General features: G+C 32.4%; 4 protein-coding genes and 1 non-coding gene across 5 annotated transcripts in view; 3 read left to right on the forward strand and 2 right to left on the reverse strand.

The window, feature by feature from the left end:
- LOC111641811 (vacuolar fusion protein CCZ1 homolog) overlaps positions 1-2,646 on the forward strand; it is a 22,286-nt gene extending 19,640 nt beyond the window's left edge. The window contains exons 9-11 of the mRNA XM_023388046.1: positions 2,003-2,179; positions 2,264-2,391; positions 2,518-2,646. Of these exons, the coding sequence (XP_023243814.1) occupies positions 2,003-2,179; positions 2,264-2,391; positions 2,518-2,573 (361 nt within the window). The 3' untranslated portion in view covers positions 2,574-2,646. The remainder of the gene's footprint in view (positions 1-2,002; positions 2,180-2,263; positions 2,392-2,517) is intronic.
- Positions 2,647-2,826: 180 nt separating this feature from the next.
- LOC111641812 lies at positions 2,827-14,607 on the reverse strand. The gene is made up of 7 exons (XM_023388047.1): positions 14,494-14,607; positions 14,331-14,428; positions 14,168-14,264; positions 13,700-13,840; positions 13,508-13,630; positions 11,096-13,444; positions 2,827-4,675 (listed from the first exon to the last, which is right to left on the reverse strand). The coding sequence occupies exons 1-7, from the start codon at positions 14,590-14,592 to the stop codon at positions 2,891-2,893; spliced, it is 4,692 nt and encodes a 1,563-aa protein (XP_023243815.1). The 5' UTR covers positions 14,593-14,607; the 3' UTR covers positions 2,827-2,890.
- LOC111641808 (ubiquitin carboxyl-terminal hydrolase 40-like) lies at positions 8,412-10,815 on the forward strand. Its single transcript, XM_023388041.1, has 10 exons — positions 8,412-8,936; positions 9,018-9,111; positions 9,195-9,268; positions 9,340-9,541; positions 9,632-9,801; positions 9,891-9,953; positions 10,028-10,133; positions 10,214-10,302; positions 10,378-10,501; positions 10,571-10,815. The coding sequence occupies exons 1-10, from the start codon at positions 8,865-8,867 to the stop codon at positions 10,798-10,800; spliced, it is 1,224 nt and encodes a 407-aa protein (XP_023243809.1). The 5' UTR covers positions 8,412-8,864; the 3' UTR covers positions 10,801-10,815.
- Positions 14,608-18,684: 4,077 nt separating the features above from the next.
- On the reverse strand, positions 18,685-23,547 carry LOC111641810 (cytochrome P450 2F2-like). Its single transcript, XM_023388044.1, has 8 exons — positions 23,295-23,547; positions 23,074-23,210; positions 22,903-23,003; positions 22,523-22,824; positions 22,338-22,453; positions 21,994-22,249; positions 21,735-21,922; positions 18,685-19,006 (listed from the first exon to the last, which is right to left on the reverse strand). The coding sequence occupies exons 1-8, from the start codon at positions 23,510-23,512 to the stop codon at positions 18,828-18,830; spliced, it is 1,497 nt and encodes a 498-aa protein (XP_023243812.1). The 5' UTR covers positions 23,513-23,547; the 3' UTR covers positions 18,685-18,827.
- A 2,272-nt stretch (positions 23,548-25,819) lies between these two features.
- On the forward strand, positions 25,820-25,936 carry LOC111641816. Its single transcript, XR_002759478.1, has one exon. It is a non-coding gene; the product is annotated as a U5 spliceosomal RNA (small nuclear RNA).
- The last annotated feature ends 561 nt before the right edge of the window (positions 25,937-26,497 follow it).

Raw genomic sequence — 26,497 nt, forward strand, 5'->3', positions numbered from 1 at the left:
TTCAGAAATGTACTGTACTTACAAAAGGAAAACATTCAATAACAGATTGTGCATATGAAAATGTTGCAAATGTATAATTTTCAATAAATCTTTTTCATAAAGAAAACATCTTTCTTATGAATACTGTAGCATTTTTTCTTAGCTAACGTTCAAATAAATCATTGTAGATCTGTTAAATCAGGCTACAAAAAGTTCACTAATATTTTACTGACGATCAGTAGCGTAGCGTAGTGGGGGCGGCAAAATTTCACAATAAATAATAATAATATCTTGTAAGAATTTGAACCATTTTATTTCATATTTTCGTCCACCTACGACTCGGACCGATTGAAATGAGCACGGAATAGTGTTACCATTCATCCGGATAGTCCGGGAATCGACTCGCCATCCGGGGATATCGTGCGCAACCTGTTTTTTTTTTTTTTTTTTTTGAATTCTTCAACGTTTCTAATTTTTTATAAATTCAGATTAACAATTTCAATAAAGCTTTTAAACTAGCATTATTAACAGGTCTAACTTTTGTGTAATTGAAAATTTTGATCACAGACTAGAAAATACTGATTTTCTAAATCTGTGATCCTGTTTTTTCTTCTTTTTTTCCTCTAGAATCATTTTCATATTTTAAAATTATAAAAAATATTCTTTAACGATTTTTTATTTATTATTTTTATTTTTATTTTTTACTTTTAATAATAATAAAATTCAAGACTTAAGGTGAGACATAATGTAGAATAGAATAGACATTTTCTATTTTCTCTCAAAAATCTTACAATTAGAATAAATATTTTCATTTTTATATAAATTTTATTTATAAATTAAATTAAAATATTATTTTTACTGTTCTGCAAATTGATACATTTCCATAAAAACAAAATATTTGTTTTTATTTTTTCATCTTTATAATGAATATTTTATAAGAGGACTAAATGTATTATTCGAAGAGTTTGGGTATAAAAGGTGGAAATCAACACAAACCTAGTTTTGGGGAAAATGAGAATAAATATTACTAAAAGAAGCTGGTTGTACATGTTAAAAGGCAAAATTGCAATGAACTCTGACTGACTTGCCTTCTCTTTATGAGATTAAATTCACACTTCTGATAATTTCAGAAGATAGATATTAGGTAGAGCACTTATCAGCAAGAATAACTTTTTGTTGGTTACCACTTTTTTTCATCTAAATGCTTCATTTATAATTTAAAAATTCACATTTACTTTAGTTTAAGAAAATCTTTTAAATATTGTTTTTTGTCTTTTATTATAAATGTATTTGTTTTAATTACATAAATTGAATTTTTTTGTAAATTTGTGTCAGTTTTTAAGTTTTCAAACTTATTTAATATTTACTTTGTCTGTAATAGAACTGTAAACTTTTTTAGAATAATACTAAGAATTAATAAGATTTTATATAAAATTATTATAATAGTTAAAATTATCAATAATCAAAGTAATTATAAATATTAAGAAAATTGCTGATCTAGAATTTAGTCTGATACAAAGTTTCTTAATTCTGTGTAATATGCCATCCTTCTTATTCATACTCACTGATTCTATTGCAAATTACCTCCACTATGGGCACTAAGAGGGCCTTTTGCTTTTTTTCATGCTCATTATAGATTTAGCCAAGCCCACAAATTGGGTCAGCTGGATTATACAGAATGGGATCTGACATATTGAGAAATTTCACATGATAAATTTCAGGAGAGTTATTTTTCTGAATTCAGTTTTAGGTCCCCAGAGTGGTAGGCTGATCCTTAACTTCGTATCTCACCTTCATTTGATCCCATTTATAAAAAGCAGAAGTGAGATTGTCATTTAACTCATACTTTATTGGTCATTGTAAAAAAATTTTCAGCCCACTTTATTCTAAAATATGAATCAAAATACACTCACTATTCAGATTTAGTATAATAATCTTCAATAACAAATTTTATAAAATAGTTGTAACTGTAATTATTAGTTCTTTGATCATAAGCAAGTTAGTTTTTAATAATTTTCTAAAATTATATTTACAGAACTTCCAGTACAGATCAACAGATTAAATATCATTATATGTATTTCAATCGCTTAAATTTGGCTGAAAAATCTACCATTCATATCGATGCCAGGAAAACAGGTCACATGTCATTCCCTCCAGAAATTATTAAGCTTTTAGCTGATATAAATTTTGATCTGTCCAGGTTTGTGTTTAATTAATAATTCAAAGATTAATAATAATGAAATTATATAAAGTTCATTCATAATTTTATACTTATTATTTTTAGACTAACAGATGCAGGTGAAATTATTGGGAAAACTGTAGCTGATTGTTGGGTTATTGGAAAATTATCTGAACAAAGAGAATTTTATGTCGTTCTTCAACAGAAAAATGCAAATATCATCAATGTCAGTGGTGAGTATAAATTTTAATGTTCAAAAATTTAATTTATACAAATACGACAAAATACTTTAAAAAATTTTATTAAATTATTAAAAATTATTTAATTAATTTTTTTTTTATTTTTGCTTTCATTTGCAGATGAATTGAAGAGGCTAAATGCCATCAATTTCCAGAATATATTCCTTGTAGATTAAGAATGGTTTTTACATTCACAATTTGTTGTTATTTATGTACAATTTATTAAATTAAAACATAGTTGAACCATAAGGAAATGTTTTAATTATCATATACTGTTAATATGATCTCTCAACTATGATCAATCAAATAATTATTATTTAGATGTTTACTTTTACACACATTCAGGTATTTATTGTACTACATTGTGATTACTTTTACTGTAAGTAAAATATTGCACCAGTTAACATAAATAATAAATTACATGAATAAGACAAAAAGTACAATATTTACAAGAAAATAAATAAATTTTCAATTGGGTTTTTTTTTTTATATTTTAACCTTTGCAAGGAACATTAATTTTGGATGAACTACATCCCAAAACTTTTTCATCAAATACGAGTCTGATTGGACAGTCAAACATATGCAGGGTAAATTTATTAATCCACTTGTCCCAATAACATTCGTAAAATTTAAAACAACTGTCTGGATGGCGAAAAAGTCCTGGTCTCGTACAAGCTGTTTTAGAGTAATAATCAAGTTCAAACTTCGGTCCAAGTTCGTTTATGCTCTCAAACTTAGGATCGTCGCGTCCTTTATATGGAGAATTTTTCTTGCGTGAATTATAGTCGTCATCGTCATCTGTTTCTGGTCTGTTTGGCACTCTGTCAGGAATTGATTTATATTTATATTTAGCTAATTCAGGTGGAATTTCTTCAAAGTCTGGTTTCTCTTTTATATTGGGTCTATCTTTAAAATTTTGATATCCAGTATCTCTATTCCTTGGAGGAATATCACCAAATGTTTCAGGTCTAGGTCTGTAAGTTTGATATTTTTCAAATATTGAAATATCTTTAGGTTCTGATCTGAAATTTTGTCTTGGTCTATGCTTAGGTTCTGGTTCTGGTCTGAAATTTTGTCTTGGTCTATGCTCAGGTTCTGGTTCTGGTCTGAAATTTTGTCTTGGTCTATGCTCAGGTTCTGGTTCTGGTCTGAAATATGGTCGTGATATTTCTTTTTGCTCTGAATCTGGTCTGAAATATGGTCGTGATATTTCTTTTTGCTCTGGATCTGGTCTGAAATCGGGCCGTGATACATCTTTAGATTCTGGATCTGGTCGGAAATATGGACGTTTAAAGTCATCTTGATCATAAAATTTGTGTTTGGGTGGTATAATTTCAGAATCTAGATCAGGTCTACGAAAATGAGATTTGATTTCTGATTCAGGTCTCTGTGGTGGTGGACGTATTTCTTCATATTTTTCAAATTTATATTGTGTGCCTGGAGGTAACTCTCTATCCCTTTGTTTGTAAGGAGGTACATCTTTGCAATCATCATCATACTTACTTGGTTTAAAAGATTTTGGAACAAAATCTGGAATTGGTTCAGGGTCTGGAAGTACTTTCTCAGGAGAGTCTTTGAAACCATGATTATAATATTTTATAGGTCTTTGCCACACATCTCCACTATCCTCAGGTGGTGGCGGTGGCGGTGGTGGAGGTAGAGGTGAATCAATAGATTTTTCTGGGTCAGGTCTACGTGGCAGTGGCAGTATATCTGGAGGACCATAATAGATTTGCTTTTCAGGTCTCTTTGGAGGAGTTATTTCTTCAATAGGAGGTTCTGGATCATCAGGTAGAGGAAATTTTGCTTTGACAGGAGAAAATTTATCAACAATAGGAGGCTCTGGTTCAACTGGTTCGGGAGGAGGTGGTGGTGGAGGAGGCTCTTGTGGAATAACTGGTTCAGGAGGGGGAGGAGGAGGAGGTTCTTTAGAAATAGCAGGTTCTGGAGGCACTTGTTTCAAAACAATAGGTTCTGAAGGAGGACGGATATCTTTAATAAGTGATTCATATTGTAGTTTTCCAGGTGTAAGCAGGTGGGGTGAAATTCTTTCAAATTTGTTGCCATTATTGATGATAAAAATATTAACAGGTGGTTGTACTGGAGGTTTTTCTTCCAAAAGAGGTATTGTTAAGATACCACCAGAATACTGATTTGAAATTAACTTTGAGAGATGAGAAAGTGGACCATGGCTAAAGAGTGTCTTGAAAGATATAGGACCACCATTAGTGATTAGGCCAAAAAGTCCATGAAACATGTTTCTCAATCTATCAAAAGGCTTTTNAGGTCCGGATAAGGAAAAATCCGGATAATCGAAAAAATACTTTAATTTGTCTTTTAATGATAATACAATACGTTTTCTTTTCGATGACATATCGGTAATATTAAAAGTAAATACTGTATTTAAATCGTGATCAGATTTTCAAGAAACAAACGTTCGTATTGAATTTGTACTACTACTGACCAACGCTAACAGACTACCTATTGTTTAAAAGGCCCTCTGGCGGCTCAAGAATAAGGATTTTATAAAATAAAAAGCAGTTGAAACTGCATTTTTATGAATAAAAATTTGACAAACTATCATTTTATGACGAGTAAAATATTTTCGTCGCGTTCGCGGCTTTTAAGTAATGCATAAACCTTCGAAACGCGAGGCCCTTCGGACCGCGAGGCATAGGCGGTGGCCCACGTCGTCCATGCCTTACGCCGCCCTTGGTCATAGAAATGATTTAATTTGAATATAAATTATTTATAAATACGTTTGTCAAGTTATATTTTTATTACGACGTAAAATATATTTAAGAGTTTACGACCACTGTGCTGGGTGAGACGTTGTTGAAACAAAAAAAGTTATGCATTCCATCATGTACATAAACAGTGTCGTAATTCGCCAAGTGCAAATCAGCAAATTCGTAAAATTTTTGTTTATTTTGGACAATCCGGATAATCGAAAATCCGGATAATGGAGGTCCGGATAATGGAGGTTCTACTGTATAAATAAATTTTAACCAAAAGTTTTACATGACACAAATCTGAAATACACAAACTAATTTGTTAATTATTTAAGCATTTATTAATATACATGGTCCCGGGGCCTTGTTGATTTTTTTGCTGACAATATGGTTGACTAAGTGTAGCTGTCATTAGGTAGCAAGAAATAATGCAATGCAATGCAACATATGAAAAGGGGTGCAGAATATTTTCAGGACCCAAAATGTCTCCTAAACATACGTAAAATGTTTCCAAAAATTAGTACACACATAATAAAACCATAATTTATGAATCAATTAATAATTATTATTCCTTAATTTGGAAAATTTAAATTAAATCATACATATAATTAAATAGGTGTACCATACAATTTGCCATGCAACACTAAACTGATATGGTAACAAAATATTTTTGTTAACCTTTTCATCACCTTTCGAATGATTATTTAGTTTATAGTTTTCTTTTTCTCAACAGAAAACTATGTTACACAAGCTAGTGTGGGTTTTTCCTGGACACCTGTTAATTATATTGCCTTTAAATTTATTTAATCTTATAACTAGTCTGAGAAACCTTACAGAATATTTATTTATATTTGATATTTGTTTCTTTTTTATCATAATAGTCAACAGTGATGGAACAGTATTATTAAATATTTGTAATTATAAATGTATTTATTCATTATAAAAATTTAAAATAAATAATATACAGTTGTTTAATTTAGGTTTATGACCGGTCCTACAACTATTACAGATGGGGCAAACATTGATAAAGTTCCAAAAATTTATATTAATAAAGATTCTAGTGAAGAATATTCTTTACTAGTGTACAGAGCTTTAAGTGCTACGATATGTTTACTTGTTGATTGTAAGTATATTTACTTTTCCTTGTTTGTATGATTGATAAATTTGTAATATAATTTATTTTGTTCTTTCAGCAAAATATCAATTGAATTTAGAATTTTTCAAAAAATTGGATCAGTTTTTAGGTCCAAACTTAACATCTCTAGCCTCAGAAATAAGTGAACAATATTCAAAAACAGTTGGCCTGTGAGTACAGGTATTTGACCAAATAAAATTATTTATAGCTGTCTCACCTTAAATCAATATATATAATACTTGAATTTAATTATTAATAATCAAAATAATCTAAAATTAGTTAGTAGTAATAATTTAAGAAATTTTGTACCAAATATTTCATTATCTAAATTTTACCACCTTGTTAACTAATAATTATATTTTATAGCCCAACATTTATGAAAAACAGATTACTTTCAGGCTAGAATTAAGCTACTTTTTAAACTTCATAAGAAGACATAGTTGTTATTTTTCTAATTACATATAGACTTGCTTCCTGAATACTTTAATTAAAGTATAAGCACATTTCAATCATTAAGCTAATTAATAATTAATTAAATTATGGAATTAGTTCAAAGGTAGTGTGTTAATACACCATTTGTGCTTAATTCTAGCCCAAAAATAGTTTAAGTTTTAGATATGATTGGCTATTAAGAATTGAACTTTGGTTAATGTTTATATGAGGAACTTATTTCCATATGGATGTAAATGCACATGGAAATAAGGAACTACAGTAAAAAGAACATATGTCTATCTGTAAACAAACATAAATTAGAAGCTATTTTTTTCTATTGTATATGGGCCTATTTGACACACAAATTTATTACATAAACAGTAGAGCTTTCAATGAGTAATATTATGGAATTAATTCAAATATCATAAATTTGGTGCTTATGTCCATTTGGAAATAAGCTCCTCATATACATTTAATTTGATATCAAATTAAATTCATATATGAGAAACTTGTGCTAATATTTATGAGAGAGTGGTTTAAACAACAGAGTGAAGAAGATGCTTCAAATTTAAAAATTGATCATTTAAAAATTGAAAATGCTACTTGACTAATTTATCTTATAATTTGATTTAATATGGTATTATTATTTCCTATTTTCTCAAAAGTTCAAATTCTTATACATATCAAGTCACAATATAATGTATGTATAATAATGTTTTTTTTTTTTTTTTTTTTTTGAATTCTTCAACGTTTCTAATTTTTTATAAATTCAGATTAACAATTTCAATAAAGCTTTTAAACTAGCATTATTAACAGGTCTAACTTTTGTGTAATTGAAAATTTTGATCACAGACTAGAAAATACTGATTTTCTAAATCTGTGATCCTGTTTTTTCTTCTTTTTTTCCTCTAGAATCATTTTCATATTTTAAAATTTATATATTAATTTGAAAGTTCAAGGGATACACTAAAAATTCTCACACAATGCTGAAACAATATAGCTAGTACTGGATGTGCAGTAAATCAAAAATAGAAAATAGGCAAGTATTTGTATCATTTTCATATTTTAAAATGTATATATTAATTTGAAAGTTCAAGGGATACACTAAAAATTCTCACACAATGCTGAAACAATATAGCTAGTACTGGCTGTGTTACATCACTATAGTAGATGCTGACTGAAATTAATCTAGGTCTTTGTATTGGGATGTTATTCCCTCTTTTTCTGTAATGGAAGAGGGTAATAATATCCATATTTTCCATAAACTTGCCCAATACCACATATCGATAGATTATATATCATGTAATTTAAATTAGCCATTTAAAATATCAATCCTCAAGTCATGAAAATTCATAACTAGTGTATAAGAGAGTTGATATTTTTCATTTAAGAAAGGAAGAAATCAAAATAAATTATTTCCAAATTCAAATTATATAAAGTGGCCTAACATTTTGTTATAACACAACATACCAATACCAGCACACTTGAAATTAAGAATATTTACTAACATTTTCATCCATTTATAACAGACATCTTCAGGCATATAATGGAGAACAAAACTGCTACATTAAAATCAAACACGTTTTTACAAATAATTTACAACTTCAAATTTAAATTGTTTCTGGAACAAAGTATGTCTACAGTTTAAAATTATTTCCTGAACAAAATACATATTTAGTTTAAAAATATTTTTGAATAACCTACAAAATGTGTTTAAATTATTTCCCGTAAAAATGTATGTATTTAGTTTAAGATAAATTTTGTAATGATGTAGATGTTTTGTTTTGCATTACATGCCTGAAGATGTCCGTTATAAATGGATGAAAATGTTAGTAAATATTTCTTAATTTTAAGTATGTTGGTATTGGTATGTTGTGTATGTTTATTCCAGTATTAGACAGTTATTTTTTAACTGAGATATAGTTTGATGATTCTTGAATAACAACATACAGGTGTTCCAAACTGCTTTTAATTATTCTTAAAATATAGATGAAAAGTCAGTTAAATGAGTTATCGAGCATGTCAAAGTTAACCAAAATTATTTGAATGAATATATATTTGGATTTTTCAGGAACGAATATGATGCCATCGTAAACAGTATTAACTTGCAAATTCATTTTGGCATTCATCATCAGTATTATCAAGGTGCTTTACAACCCATTCCAGAAATGCTGAGCATTCTGGAATTGAGTATCGATAAACGCAAGACTCTGGCTGATTTACGAAATCAGATTGGGCAAGTAAGGATTTTAGTTATTTTATGTCAAAAGAAATTGAAACTAAATTTTAATCCGAATCATTTTAAATTTGCAAATTCTTAGTTAGGTATGGCGTTCTGTCCGGAAAGCCACGATACAATTCATCTTCTGAGTGAAGTGCCTGCAGGTCTTCATCTGTATGAAGAACTAAGTCCTAGTAATTTGTTTTTATTCATTACAATAGAAAAAATTTAATTTGTGCAAACTTAATTTATCCTTTGTGCAATTATACTGTGATAGGTCAAGATTCGGAAAGTCTTATAGATTTACAAATTACGGACGGAACTAAATTATTTGTTTGGAATGGCAAAGAGGTAGTCATTGCTTAATTAATGTGCAAAAATTGATGATTAATTTTTCACAAATTTGCAATATATATTTGTAGGTTGGAGGCGAAATTATTCTCGTGGGCATTCACCACGAGCCTATTTTGTTAAATGTCACCTGCAGGTTGAGTGACACAGATTGTATTAAAATGACACGGGGATTTCCAAAGAGTATGACCTTAGGAGAGTTAAAAGTTCTGCTTTGTGATATTACACCCTTAAACTTAGAGGATATTGTCATTAGTAAGGTTGAATTTCAAAGTGAGTGTTTCTTTTGTTAATTACTTACTAATACTTAAAGCATTTAATATTGCATTCAACTTTTTGCTAATACTTTTTAATACTTTATAGTTGTTTTAGATGACGATTCGACAGTTACAACCTTTGATGACTTGAAAGAAGGAATGTCGTTGATAGAACTCAACCTTTTAGATGGTGACAATATTCTTGCTACTAGCAGCTGTGATAAAAGTGATAACTATACAAAATTGATTACTGTAATTGTTGAGAACAGATGCATGGTGAGTGTTGATGTGTGCTCACATCTGATGATTTATACATTAAACTATTGAAACAATATACATAAAAACAAAAATAACTTTTCTTATAGATTAACAGTGGTTGTGCACTTCCCAATCCAATTCAAAATGAAGTCGAAGTAGATCCAAAACAAGTGATTATGCAATTATCATCACTATTGATTTCAAATGATCTTTCAAAACTTTTAAAAATAATTGTCAATCTTAGAATATTTCAGATCTTTTAAACCTGCTCATACAACGATTTTCATTCGACAACAGTATTGATTATAGACTGAGAAAAGTCGCCGATGGTCGTCGTCAGAAACCGTCAAGTATGAAATAATTGAGATAACTTCTTGGCATGTTGTATTCTTGCAACTTTTTCTAATAAATCGTTATAAATTCTTCTTAGTTTATTTAGATTTAACTCTTAGAGAAGCGGGGATAACGGACAGTTGTAAATTAATTTTAGAAAAAGGAGTTTCACCAAAGTCTAATCAAGTATTAATCAGTATTTTACATTTTTAAGTCATTATTTATTAATAAAATATTGATAAAGTTGTATAAACTTTGTAGGTAACTTTACTGTTTAGCATAAATGAGATGATTGATGATGCTCCTGCATATGAAGTGACGGTCAGTCGTAAATTAAGCATTTCAGAATGTCTAAAATTAATGCTGAAGCAGTCCGGTTTAGATGGTATTATACTGTTTATCTTATAAGATAATATTCTTTACCAAATAGTTATTTTATTATCACCAATTTTAGGAGAAAGTTGGCATCTTTGCAAGACGAATTGGCGTGGAGAACCCACCAGTCCATTAGTTAATGAAAATATGAGCTTAGAAGAGGAAGGAGTGGATCACGGTGATTATTTGATTATTTTAGAAGGTCGTCTTCCTCCTCCAGGATATCTCACTCTTTACATGTGGTTATATGAAACATTCACTTGCAATCAAAATCAAAATTCAAATGACACAAGAAGTAAGTCTATTTAGTTGCAATTTCTTTGTAAAATGATATATATAAATGTTAAAATTGTCATACAGTAGTTTTTGTTCTCTGTGTTTGAATGCAATTAGTGACAGAGAAAAATTATATGCACTTGATCAAAAGTATAAGATATTTGAGGCAGAGAGTTAGTGAAGCCTCTTTTATAAGGCTTACAGAGTTGTGTTTGTTCTCAAAATATGTTTGATCGATTTTGATTATACTTTGTCATTTTCCATTAATTGTGATAAGGAATCCAAAAATACAATAAAAAATGAGTCCATGACTTTGTTTTTGACATACATNATCTGGTCTGAAATATGGTCGTGATATTTCTTTTTGCTCTGGATCTGGTCTGAAATCGGGCCGTGATACATCTTTAGATTCTGGATCTGGTCGGAAATATGGACGTTTAAAGTCATCTTGATCATAAAATTTGTGTTTGGGTGGTATAATTTCAGAATCTAGATCAGGTCTACGAAAATGAGATTTGATTTCTGATTCAGGTCTCTGTGGTGGTGGACGTATTTCTTCATATTTTTCAAATTTATATTGTGTGCCTGGAGGTAACTCTCTATCCCTTTGTTTGTAAGGAGGTACATCTTTGCAATCATCATCATACTTACTTGGTTTAAAAGATTTTGGAACAAAATCTGGAATTGGTTCAGGGTCTGGAAGTACTTTCTCAGGAGAGTCTTTGAAACCATGATTATAATATTTTATAGGTCTTTGCCACACATCTCCACTATCCTCAGGTGGTGGCGGTGGCGGTGGTGGAGGTAGAGGTGAATCAATAGATTTTTCTGGGTCAGGTCTACGTGGCAGTGGCAGTATATCTGGAGGACCATAATAGATTTGCTTTTCAGGTCTCTTTGGAGGAGTTATTTCTTCAATAGGAGGTTCTGGATCATCAGGTAGAGGAAATTTTGCTTTGACAGGAGAAAATTTATCAACAATAGGAGGCTCTGGTTCAACTGGTTCGGGAGGAGGTGGTGGTGGAGGAGGCTCTTGTGGAATAACTGGTTCAGGAGGGGGAGGAGGAGGAGGTTCTTTAGAAATAGCAGGTTCTGGAGGCACTTGTTTCAAAACAATAGGTTCTGAAGGAGGACGGATATCTTTAATAAGTGATTCATATTGTAGTTTTCCAGGTGTAAGCAGGTGGGGTGAAATTCTTTCAAATTTGTTGCCATTATTGATGATAAAAATATTAACAGGTGGTTGTACTGGAGGTTTTTCTTCCAAAAGAGGTATTGTTAAGATACCACCAGAATACTGATTTGAAATTAACTTTGAGAGATGAGAAAGTGGACCATGGCTAAAGAGTGTCTTGAAAGATATAGGACCACCATTAGTGATTAGGCCAAAAAGTCCATGAAACATGTTTCTCAATCTATCAAAAGGCTTCCATGATGAAGAATGTGAATGTGAAGAAGGTCTGTTTGAATGATAATCAAAGTGATGACTATTTGGATAATGATGTGGTGTAGCCCAATGGTGCTGATCAGGAATTCCATATAAAGGATTTAAAGGAGGTTTAACTTCCTTAATGGGTTCAGGAAGTGGCGGACGCAACTTTCCGATTCCATCGTCATATGAACCTGGATTAAATCCTTTAATTTCATCAATTTCTAGATTAGGATGTTTAGGTTCTGGTAATGGTTCTGGATCTGGTTTTTGTTCTGGTAAAGGTTCTGGGCGTGGTTTGTTTTGTTTTGAAAAGTGAATTAGTTTGTCAACGTCATCATCTATAGATATTACAGGTATTTTATCAGGTTTATCATATATCAGTTTATCAAGCTCAGGATCAACAGGAATAATAGGTTCCTTTTCGGGTTTTTGACGAAACTTGTCAAAGTCAGGATCAATTGGTAAAATAGGTTCTTTTTCAGGTTTTTGTAAGAACTTTTCAAAATCAGGATCAACAGGTAAAGTCCCTTTAGGTTTTTCATAAATAACACCCAGTTCTTTTGGAGGAAAAGGATTCTGTGAATTCCATTTTGCAGAAGTTTCATATCCACAACCTGGTACAAGCCATCTCCAATTACAAATATGTTTTTCTTCATCATAAGCCAGATTGTATGGACATTTAAATTCATAAGCTGAAGGTACACCATTATCATAATAAAATTCGGAACAGTAGTAAAACCAACGACAGTTCTCTCTGTCACGAAAGTATCCCACACCAGGACAAACAAATTTATTTTTCGGAACATCCACTACTTCTCCAGATCCAGCACATTGTTCAGACCAAGAGGGCCAATTGCAGACTTCATATCTCTCGTCAAAAACCAACCCGTGTGGGCATTCATAATGAAATACAGTAAAGTCATCGGAAAATTGGTGAAACTTCACACAACGATAAAATTTACCACAGTCAAATGGATTTTGATAATAACCTTCTCTGGTACATTCTAAATCTCTGTCATATGGAGCTGCTATGCCAGACCTTTTTAAAAAGGTTTTAGTTTCGGATGGTTCCATATATTCTTTCAGATTATCTATTGAACTTTTGTTTGATTTTACACCCATCATGACTTGGTAAATGCTCCTAATAAGTGGATAATGCCCTCCTTTACAGAAATTACTATGGTCATCTTCATGAATGCTGGATATTTGCACTCCTCCAAGTTTTCTCAGTAAAATGTACTTACTCTAAAAGAAAAAGATTAATTTGTAAAAATATATTTGCGAACAAGCCTTAATTTACAGACTTACTTTAAGTTTTAAACTTATCTCATCGTCAAATGCTTGTCTAATGTTTCCATTTGCAATGAAAGGCGACGTTTGATCCATTTCTCTTTGCAATGTCCAATTTTTGTTTCTTCTGTCTATGCAAATCTATATTTAAACATAAAATATTGCATCATATTGAAAAATTGTCATTCATACAAAAGTGCGTCTTCCTACCTCTGTGTATGGAACACGAATTGACGATTTAATTCTTCCGAGGGAAGGATCAAGTTCCGTTCGGATACCAAAAGTGGAAAGCGTCACTAAAATTTTACTTCTAGGAACTCCCCAACTCAATACATCATCAATGACGGAAGCCTTTATTTATAATTATTTAAGTTTTAAGTCTTTATTTATAATTATGCGCAGGGTGGCCCAAAAATTAGTTAATTATTTTGTGCATCAGGTACACATAAATATAAATCATAAAGTAAGTTTAGAACAATGTATTTTCTTTTTACAGAATTGATGGAAACATAATTAAAATAAAAGATTAACACAGCAGTTGTCTTTAAAGTGGTTAACTGACTTTTGGGCTACCTTGTACATAAACTTGCTGTTATTTAGACATATTTTGGGTCTAAAGAGTCCAAAATTTCAAAAACATTAAGTCATCACATGTAGTAAATATTACAGGATACTTACAAGAGTTTCCAGGTCCGAAATCCTTCTAAAATCTTCTTTGCTCTTAACTTTTGCATACGAATAGAAAATTGGCTGTATCACAACCATATCCAAATATCTGCAATTTCAAAATGTATAATTAAAACACTTAACAGACAGAGTCATAACTTCAAACAATACAAACCTTGTAAGAAGTTTCAGATTATCGTATTGGGTAGAATTTAGCAGTTTGGCCGACAGAGACATAGTAATAGTCTTGTTACTCGCATTAGATTGCAAACTCTGAAGAAACCACAAAGAAATTTATCAATCCATTCTGAGCATTTATTGAAACTTTCCATAATTACCTTTAAAATTGGAAGAATAAACGTCGTGTTGTCTCCGTCGTAATCCAATTCCATTCCATCCAAATCTATTCTGTTTAACAAGTATCGAGCTTCTTCCATAAACTTTTCCGGTCGGAAATCATTTCCCAATGGAATCGACGCCATAATTTTAGGAAAGTAAGCATCGTCGGCTCTCTTCTTACCTAAATTTCTAAATAATTCTGAAAAAAATTTTCTTAGAATTTTAAATTTTAATTTGTTTAGGTGTAATTTATACAGGATACTTACCATTTTGGTTTCTGTCAACTTGTAACTTGTCTTTGAATTTTGTCAAACCCACCACCAAGTGACTACATAGACAAAAATCAAATTTCGATCTCTCTAACAATTCCACCGAATTATGGATTTCCGTTCGGATCTTGCAGAATATTTTCTTGTTGGGTACGACGCACGATGCTGAATAAAAAACAATTTTATTTACAAAATCAAATCGGAGGAAAGAATACCCCAAACAGAAAAACAAAAACTCACTTTTACAATTGGTCAACGGTGCCCTTAAAATTGTGAAAAGTATCGTCACGGCAAGCAAAAGGATTTTCTGTAATTATATAAAAATTCTATTAGTTTAGTAATTGATAGTCACATGAAAAGTTAAAAATTTTAACCACGAATATAATAAACACAATTACCTCAGCAGCATGTTATTAATTCACTAACTATTCATATTCTTTAGTACTACACATTTAATACCTTCTGTAGCATGTTTACTACTCACTTTTAGTACTTTAGCACATTAATAACAGTTACTAAAGTAGTAATATGAACAACAAACCTGCTAAGGTTACTATATAATAATAGTAGTAATGCAGAATTTACAATTTATTTAGTATTTTAACAGCATGTTTAATATTCATGTTATTACTTCAGTAACTATTCAGGTTTGTTACTTTAGTAATACCTTTTACAGCTTGTTTACTATACACTTTTAGTGTTTTAACATGTTTAAGAACAGTTACTGAAGTAGCAATGTGACCAACAAACATGATAAGATACTAAACATGAATATAAACTGCTATAATAATTTTTAAGTTTAGTACTTTAGCATGTTTACTATCTTAGAAGTAGGTGTGAAAGTGAAATTATTGAATTTTTATTGTTGTGAAAGGTAACTTACTATCTGATCTTTCTACTTACAGTTTTTATGATATTAATGGATTGTGTGATAAGAGCACGTTCTTCATTTATTGTTTGCTCTAATTTTACTGAAGAAAAAAAGGTCTTTTCTTAAAGAATTAAGGTTAACACCAGAAAAAAAACTTTGAAAACAAAACTTCAGGCGATGTTCTAGATTTTGGAGGAAACCCGGAAGTGAAAGATGATGGGAGTGCCTCTTGATTCTTAGTTTTTTTTCCTTTAATAAAAAAAACGTGTACTTTTCTAGGTGATTATCGTTCAGGTATGTGCCATTGAACGTGTAGAATACTATGAGGAAAATTTGGATAGAAGCCAAAGCTTCTATCCAAATTTAATGATTAGTTTATGGTAAATTCAGTTGATGATAATTGATGCTCATCGTGGTAAATTGAATACAAGGATGAGCATCAATTAGGAGAAACATAAGGAGTTAATAGAATAACTTGATGAAATAATTATCCATTCAGTTGCATCACTTTCTCCACATCAACATAATTTGTGTAGATAATACTATGCAGATGTCAGGAAAGATGATAAAAAAAATTCAAACAGGATGATGTGATGCTATCACATCATCCTGTTTGAATTTTTTTAAATGCGATAGCATCATCCTGTTTGCTAATCATTATTATTCTGTACACGGATAATTTGATTATTTATAATACATAGAGATATTGGAAGTCTTAGTAAGGAGCATGTTAGTATGAAGACCTCATAGAAATTTCGTTAATATACTTTTATAATAATAAATTTCTGACCCTAGGCTATGGTAATTGAAAGAATTAATACTACTATAGGAATAAAACTTACCTCCATGGCATTGGTAATGGTCAGATATGGACAGTTGGACGTCGACTTTCGATTTAAGTGAGGTTGCTCCAATTCATAAAACTTATAACGCCCTATCTTAACCCATTTATAAGGTACTGATGTCAGTCCCGATCCACTTTCTCGCGGTCAATATGTGAATTAGTAATCCATATTCCCGTAAATTCCCTTTTTATACATCTGCTCGTTCGAAAATGTATTTTGTTAACTCCTTTCTCTGCACGATCCGTGTACAGGCGCACGTGTTTGTTCCTCGTTGAAAGTCCTTTGCGTTCATTTACAAGATGTACAATTGCTAATTTAGTACTAAATTTCGTTTATTTTGAATGTTTTTTTCTATTTTAAATCAGCAAAAACTTAAATTATCCTCCCCCGATCATGAAATTATTGAATGCTTAAATCAGTATATCTGGCGAGATACATTGTGGCATCAAATTATTAATTGAGGACATATCGAACGAATTGTTCGGTAAATCACCCGATAATATGTATTTAGCGCGTGTTTACACCCACGATTTACACCTTCGATACTCTCTAATGTGGGTGTACTGAGATGTTGCAGTGAAGTTTCATTGACAGGCGGATTTGGAATAATTAAAGATGCGGAGGAGGAGGATTTATCCATTAAAATTGATGTAATATTTTATACGAAATATGTGTGAAAGGTATCTAAATACTTTGGGGCATAGACACTTAAAAATTATCTTTGAAATTATAGGGAAAGTCGTAGTTCAATAAAGCCTTAACGAGTGTTTATCCTATGCTGAGGCTTTGTTAGAAGGCCCTATCTTACCGTCTGATAATATAAAACAAATGCAAGGTTGTGACAATAATGGTGTCACAGGTTATACATTTTAAAGTGTTTCGTAAGAAAATCTGCATGATATAATCGATTATTATAACTCGCAAATAGTGTAATGACTTTTGGGAGGTCACCAGATAATTTGAACCATTTACAATAAAATTTAGCCAAGAAAATTAACATTTAACTTCATTTAAATTAAGTAAATAAGCAGAACGACTCGCTAATATGACAAAGTAGAATGGGAGTTCATTAACATAATTACTTGTGTACTACTAAATTAATGAAGGGGGCGTAAAAAAAATTTTTACGCGTTAAGTCGTATTTTAAAACGTAATTTTATCACACATTTCGTAACGAGTATTAAAATTATTCACGTTTATTTATTCCTTTTCTGGAATCGTATCGAAAATTTTAAACAATGGTTCGATCTCGCTGTTTATTACGTAATGACCCCCTTTTAAACAGCAAGTTCGTACGACTGCACCAATTTTGGTATTGTTACTTTCGCTAAATTAGGTGCAATACATTGCTTAGGGAGCTGGTGTGCTAGAAGATACACGGAGAAGCGAAGCCCAAACGTTCTAGAACATTTAATGGGGCTTAAAAAAAAGCACGCGACGAAGAATTTAGTGTTTTTGTTGTGGATAATTTATCAAGATTTTCTAAGGAATTATCGAGATAAAAAGTTGTAATAACATATTTTTTTTTTACGTCTGTTTTTCCAGATGACCTCTTTTATTAACCTGAAAATGAATGGTGTATCCGCTCGTGCATTCGAGCTGTCGACTTTTAAATCACATTTACCCTCGATTAAATTCTTTACAAACACGAAAACTGGTTGCTTTTTGTGCAATTCTTCTATTCGATTTAAATTTGTTTGTTAATTTCATTATTTTATACGTAATTTAACAAATTTATGTAATAACAGGACTTGAAAAGAGGTGAGATGTTAGTCCACCCCTTTCCGAAGGCCATCAAAAGAAAGTGTTAATTTACAACGTGTTTTTAATGTAAAAATATTAAATTTTGGGGCATCTCTGCGTTCTAGATTTTAGCCAAGTGGCATCCTCCATGTGGGCCTACTTAAACCCAAACAATTTTGAATAATGGTATTTTAATTCGAGCCTGGCCACGTGGAGTTTTCCGAATTTCCTTCACGTTTATAACGTCTAAATAAAAGCCAAGTTTCCCATAGAACGAATTCCCGAGAGGCATACCTCTTGGTAAATCGCCCATGAAAGTAACATTTATTCGAACTAATGATCATCCACTTTTCACAGGACGTTTACTTTCTGTATATCAATAGACGTTGGATAAGACAACGGGACACACTAGCGATTTGCTAAGTGGGAGTGCCTCTCGAGAACCTGAAAATTTTATTCTAAGAAAATATAACGGTTCCATTAATTATATAACTTTTATATTTAAAAATAATTATGAATACAAGATAAAAAGTTTACAAAAGTAATGCATCTTTTATCAATGTTTTTTTATATTTTTACGAGTTCAGAATTTAGATAGAGAAACTTTATTCTCTTTCCACAAAGTGCAACTTTTGAGGTTTTGATATATAAACTATACCAAAATTTCCTTCTAAATCTAAATCTTTCCCTTCCGGTGGTTTAATTGTAAAATTCTGCAGAATAGTTGTAAAGTATAAAAATATCTCTTCTTTGGCCATACCTTCTCCTGGGCATGACATCCTCCCTGTAGGAATAAAAATTGAATAATTATTAAATATGGGATCAAAGGTAAATAAATTACAGGATTTAAAAAGAGTGATTCTAAAATTATAGCCAATTTTTCAATTTGATTTCTGGGTATTACGGGGTATTGTGAACTACATTGATCTCATGAACTAGCAGGCCTAACCAACCGGTTGGCCACGTGGAATCTTCCGAGTTTCTTTGTGTGTGACATTTGAATAGGGACCATTTTTCCATAGAAGGTCTTCCCGGGAGCCACTACCCCTTGGCAGATCGCCTACGTCTTGCGTTTCCTCATCCAATCAATCACTATTATAAAGTTTGCCGACTGTGTGATTCTCCGGATGGTCGAGGGGTCGAGACAATCGTGCGTTGGCGTGATATTCACACTGAGACAGGCTTACCATTTACTTTTTCCTGTTTAATAAAATATAAACATATTCTTACAAAATTTTCTATATTTTTGTCGTTACAATTCTCTTTTGATATTTTTTTTTTAAGAAGAGAGTCCATTAAAAGTCCGAATGTCACGTTGAATGTCTACATTCGGTCCCTCGTTGATGGTCGTTTGCAGGATCGACAGGTACGGGGCTCTTTGTTAAGCTCGGATATAACAGATCTTGGAGAAAGAATAAATCTTGGAAAGAGAACAACTCTGGGAGAACGAACGAATTGGGGGGACCTCATACTATCATGCATTTGCCCTTAGTGATCCTAGTGAGTGCAATGCAATAGTAGTTCACAAAGCATTATTATGCACAAATGGAAAAATTGTCACGCCCGTAATGGTCAAATTTTACTAAATACTAATACATCAGATCGACCTCATTGAAGGTCATTCTGCTGATCTTCAATGAGGTCGATCTGATGGGTGAGGATGAAAAACAATGTCCCGATCCTAACTACACTGCCAAAATGGAAATGCCAATGCCAATATCAATGTAATTATATATATAATCTTATCAGTTTGAAGGACACAACTTCAAATCCTTCAAAACAGATAATAAATGTACAGTGGCACAGCAATGCAAATTAAAAGTTTCCAATAAACAAGTCGAGCCAGGGCCGGATCATCGCATAGACAAACGAGACAAATGTCTAGGGCCCGGTCAAACTGTCTATTTTGAAAAGATTTGTATATAAGATAGTTCACTTTTCTGCTCGACGACTGTATATAATAAACAAATAAACAAAAATATATTGTTTTTTATATGGTTATTGTGAATTCTTAAATCTAAAGAAAATATGTTCTTATGTGGGAGGGGGACCGGTAAGAAGAAAATGTCTAGAGCCCCAAAGTGGGTTAATCCGGCCCTGTGTCGAGCTGTTTAATTAAGCACTATGGAAAGCTGTAGTGATATTAGCTACAACATATAGAATGACTCAGATGACAAATGGCCTCATTCAAACTGGTTTAATTGCCAATAATTAATCCAGTTTGAATGAGGCCGAGTAGTAGGCCACGAAAGGGAGGCTTTTCATTTCGCGAGATAGCAGAAACGGTTGACACATGTCTATCTTGTACAACTGTTGGCAGCAATAATCCAAGGAAGGCAGTACTACCAGTAGACCGGTTCCAGACCCCTTCGGCCCACGCAAAGGATTGGCACATACGCATATGTTGACGTATTGGAGGACATTTGCAGTGGAAATCCGATGTCATCACAAGAACTGTTTGGAACAATTTACTGGAGAGTAGCCTCTGGTCCAGTGGTGAGTGGTGTGTTTGACATTGTCAGAGACATCTTCAGTGGTGCTGCGTAAGAGCCCATTGGAGGGCAGGACGGAATTCTGTGATATTCATAGACGAGGATCATTTCTGCATTGGTACTAGTGATGGTCTTACACATCAGGAGGATGGCTGGAGAACGTCTGTTGACACGCAGCACCCATTATCAACAAGCTGATCCAATCCTAGACATTATGGACTGGGAGGAATTTATAACAACAGGACCCCCCCTGGTGATTATCTCCAACACTATGACAACAGTGATCAAACCCAATGTTCTGCCATTCATGAACAGTTTTGAGGGGAGCCTGTTTTAACAGGATAACGCTCGTTCTCATACTGCAGCTGCTGCGTTGAAATATTGAAGAGAATTGAAGCTCTTCAAGATTTCAATGTATTACCCTGGCCGGCAAGATCGTCAGATCTTTCGCCAATACAGCATGCGTGGGACATGATTGAATGACCGAGCCAGGCTCATCCGCAACCAGCAACAACCATTGCAGATCCGATCCTATAGGAGCAGCAAGAGTGGAATTTGGAATGAAGATGAGCAGAATACCTGTCATTGCGAATTAGTACATTATCAATTTATCACAATCACACGGATTATTTACATAAATATTATTTGCTTCTCTGAATTATCTCAGAAAATGGGATTGAATTGGATTGATGACATTAGGCAATGCAACACATGGGCGGCCTGCCAAGGGAAAGATGCCTCCTGGGAGGTCTTTTATGAGAAAATGGCTTATATTTAGGAGTTAAACACGTGAAGAAAATCCAGAAAACTCCATGCGGTCAGTCCATTGCCAGGCGCGTATCCGCGACCATCTACTCTCGACTACCGGTTGGTTGAAAATAGATTGAGGCAGTAATGAAGATCGGTTAGAGAGGAAACATGATAGATAGGAATAGGAACACAAATCCGTATGATTAACCGAAAGAAAAGATTATTACTCTAGAGTAAGATAAATTGAATATAATAATAGAAACAACATACCATATGAAAACGGAATATAAAATTCATGTCGAATAAGTTTACTTCCAGTTTCATCTAAAAATCTTTCAGGTCGAAAGACTTCAGGATCTTTCCAATAATTTTTATCATTATGGACAGCCCAGATATTTGCTAAAACAATACTACCCTTGGGTATTTTGACGCTTTTCACTGTTGTATCCTTTACACAACTATGTAAATAATCAATTATTAGGGATAATTTATAACTTTTCTTATTATATTTTGAGAAATTCTTACATACTATCTGAGAATATTCAAAGGAGCAATAGTTTTCCATCTTTGTAGTTCATAAATTACAGCTTGAGTGAATGGAAGTTTCGGGTGATCAGCCCAGTCTGGAAGGCGATGTTTTCCTATTGTATTATCGATTTCTTGCTGAACACGCTTTTGAACACTTGGATATTTTGCCATGGTAAGAAAAGCCCATGATAAACTCTCTCTAACAGTTCCACTTCCAGCACCAAACAGCTGTTGTGTCGTTTGAATCAGCATGTCCTCTAATCATGAAAATTTTTAAATTTATAAATCATTTTAACACTATAATTATTATTAATATTTATTAAATGTAAAATTAGAAAAATATACCATCAAAATAAGATTTGTCATCGCCATTTCTGCTTTTTAATTCGGTTAAATAACCATCGATATAATCTCTTATGTTATTGCTGTCCAAGGTCATTTCATGTTCTTGAATTTCTTGTCTACAAAAAAATCATTGTGTCAAAATAATATTTCATTTATAATTTTCATAGAATTTAATGAAGACGTACTTTACAAACGTCGTAACATTATTCATGGCCGTAACCGCTTCTTTATAATTGAAAAAACTAAAATGGCGCACCAATGGTCTTAACCAGGGAATGAATATTAGAAAAGAATTTTTACCGATAAACTTTCCTAAAGTTTTTAAACCATGATCTAATAATTTTCTTTCCTTAGAATTATACTCGAGTCTTCTTCCAAATACTAAAGAGCCTATAACGTTCGATACACTAGGAGTCAATATTTCATTGGCTAAAAGTGGCTCCCCGTTAAAACGCTTAAATTCTTTGAGAACAAGAGATATTTCTTCCTGCCAATAATGAATTTTTTTTATATTAAAAATTACAGAAGCAAAGTATAGAACAAGAAGATTAAAATATATCCATACCTTAATAAATTCCTCCATTTTATTCTTTCCTAAACCAAGATCACGAAGAACGTGCAAGATGAATCGACGTTGCTCTAACCATAGTTTACCACCAAATCCAGCTGTAATTAGTGAATATTTTATAAAATATACTCTATAAGTTTTTAAAATATATTAAATTTTATAACTTACTTTTAGTATATTTTATTTTATTTAACAGATCAAAAGGCATCTGCGGAGGACGAGCAAGAATATTCGAATCGTTTAAGCCCTCCTTTATAGAGGAATAATCGTTCAAAATTACGGTGTATCGACTACCCAAATATATACTAAATTTAAAAGAAAATAATATATATATATATAATAATATAATAGTTTATTTTAAAATATACAATACTTTTTTATTGTCTCACCTGATTATGTCACCGTATTTAACTCGCAATTTATACAATTTTTGGGGTGCATCTTTGATAATGAAGGGCAAGTAGCCAACAATTGGTAGTCCTAATGGCCCGGGAGGAAGATTTTGTCTTTTGTATAAAATACGATGGGTAAAATACGCAACCGTCACTATTATAATTAGACTGGATATCAAAGTATTTTCCCGTGTCCATTCTATCAGAGTATCCATTTTGAATCCCTTATGTAACGATTCACTCGTATATTTATATCAAATATTAATTTTTGCCGCATCACTTATCGGCTTCTTATCTCAATTTACTATTACATGAGCAGAGTTCGCGTTTTTATCTGATATCAATCAGTGTTTAAACTCGACAGACGTGTTGCATAAGTGTTACTTTTTTTAATTTCCGAAATTGTGAAACTCCTCCCCGTGGGCACCTAAAAAAGCCCTTTTTAGCAAACCCCGTATGGGTTAGGCCAGGCCAAGGCCTCTAAATCAGGGGTGGCCAACGTATGGCAAGAGTGCTCAAAGTGGCACGTAATGAATAATCATCTGGCACGTAACATGTCATACGATTTCGATTTGTCACCTGTCTTTATCGATAATCCTTTTTTCAATCAGCTTTCTTACATTTATTCTGATTAATTTTTCCTACTGATATGATATTTTACTTTTAAAATATCAATATCATTGTTGTTCGTTTCGTATCTAGTAGAATCCATTATCATTTCGATGATTCTATCCAATTCAACTTTTATATTATTAACTTAGTAGATAAGCCCGGTATTGTCCGGGCAAACGATAACAACACCAAAGAATAAGATTAGAAGTACGAAATAATCTATTAGATTTTTTGTACTCCTAACACTTATATTATATTATATTATAGTAATTAATTCAGTCAACGACTACTAGTTAATACTGGTCTACTATTAATATTTGTAATATAGTCAAAACCCGTCTATAACGGAAACTCAAGAGACCGGACAGTTCTTTCGTAGTAGACAGGTTTCCGCTACATACAGGTTACCTGCTATAGGTATCTCTCGATTAATGCGATTAATAAATTTCTCGATGTTACCGCGTATATCAAAATCGCATTAATCATATACAGTGGTACTGCGTAAGTTCTTGTTAAATTCGTGTTAAATCGGATAAAGATACCGATTTTTCCATTATACGGCCCGATTTTCCTTTCTATTTCTGCATTGGACAGGTTCCGTTATAGACAGGTTTGACTATATTTTTTAAAAATTATATATCCATTTTCGTCGCACCGTTAGCCTGGTACTGTACAATTAACCTGAACCTTCTGTTCGTAAGCTTTCCATATTTCGTCTCTACTTTCATCTAACTCCTTCCTCGAGATTAAGGAAAAACAGACAAACGACAGTGAGAATTTATAGGATACAATTTTTTTCAAATTGCAGTGATTTTTCTATAAAAGCGAGAACGTAGAGTAGTTTATACAATCTTTTGCAAACATATAAACACTTTATCATCATATAAATCCGGTTATTAAAGAGTTTGCGGCCGACGTTTTCATCGCGAAAACGTGTACGTCGGACGTTCAGCGCCACCTTCTTGTAAACCTAGAAGTTTGACAATGGAGTTTGGAACCTCAGTGGAATCATGCTCGACGTACCAAACGCCATTGTCAAACTTCTAGGTTTACAAGAAGGTGGCGCTGAACGTCCGACGTACACGTTTTCGCGATGAAAACGTCGGCCGCAACCTATTCTAGCATTTTTGCAAGATTTTTTTTTTATTTAAACAAGTCATACGAAGTCTTTCCGGACGTTCAGATTATACATGCCGGGTCGTCACAACCTGTCTAACACGGATCACTTTTCAAATATTAATAGTAGACCAGTATTAATTGTTTGTTTGTTTAATTATGATTTATATACATGGTTTAGAAGTACGAAATAATTATTAGATCATTTTGTATACTTTAATCTTAACAGTGTTTTTTTTTGCCCTGGCAACGTCGGCTCATCTGCTAGTAATAAAATAAAAGATATATTTTAAAACGTATAGAATTGCTTTTATAAGTCTCAACGCTTGGAAGAAATAATTTTAAAAAATTAAAAGAATTTCGAGTCGGAATGAATTGTAACGCTGTTTGTTACTATTGAGGTCGATTCCTAAATAATTCGATACGGCGCTAAAAAATAAATGTAAAAAATTTAAATATTTCGTGGACGTTTCGAAGAGTATCGCTTTTATTCGTTTGTTTGTAATTTTAGAATAAAATACAAAGGTGTGACAAAATACGATACGAAATATAACGACGTTGACCTAGCGCCATCTGTCGAGAAGTTACTAAAATATTCCTATTTAACGCTTGGAAAAAATAGTTAAAATACTCATTGTTTCACATCTTTAAGAAATATTCGATAACTCGGTGTGTATTATCTAATGGCTTTTCAATTTACGTAATTGTTTAATAAGGTTTTCGAAGAGAGAAACATAACTACAGTGACACCAGAGAGACGAAAGCAACCGTCCTAATGACTCCCTTCAGCAAGATTGCACTCAAATTCCCTTCAGTCGAACTAATCTTTCGCCTTTTACTAAAGATTACCGTGGAGGGGAGCTTTACAATTAGCCTATAGGCAATTTTTGAAATCCCGCTTTCCGCGGGATGTTTTATAAACAAAAAATAGTAAACTTAATGTAGTGGCCAAATCTAACGAGTCACGCTATTGGTTATTTTCTTTTGACGATTAACTACGTCATAACTGTGACAATGAGAAACGAAGAATCAGACGTATGGAGTTAACAGCCTTATATGTGTTCGCGACTCGGTTTGATTCGTTTATAACTGTCGCTAGTCGAACGTCCAGCTGTTCGCGCAGGCAGTCCGCTTGAGAAAAACCCGGCTATTGAAAGCGATGATAAAACTGACATAACTACGCGGTAAGTCACGAACACCAACCAACAAAATGGAAGTTTTGGTTAGAAATAAACACTTTTTCTTGCCATATATCTAATAATTAGCAGATCGCATCGTCTCTCCAAATATCTCTCTTATTTCTGTGTTGATAGCCCGACACGTGTTCCGCAGCCATCGGTGCGAACGGGGCGTTAGGGTGCGACTATGCAGAAGCGAATTTAGTAACGAGAGAGAGTGCGAACGATATGGTTCTCGCAAAGGAAAACCATGCATAAGCGAGAAATATCGCTGAAGAAAGCGAATTTCTGGTT

The sequence above is a fragment of the Centruroides sculpturatus genome, unplaced genomic scaffold (genome assembly GCF_000671375.1).
Source record: "Centruroides sculpturatus isolate CEXI.00-Female unplaced genomic scaffold, Cexi_2.0 scaffold1533, whole genome shotgun sequence".
NCBI classification, from domain to species: domain Eukaryota; kingdom Metazoa; phylum Arthropoda; class Arachnida; order Scorpiones; family Buthidae; genus Centruroides; species Centruroides sculpturatus.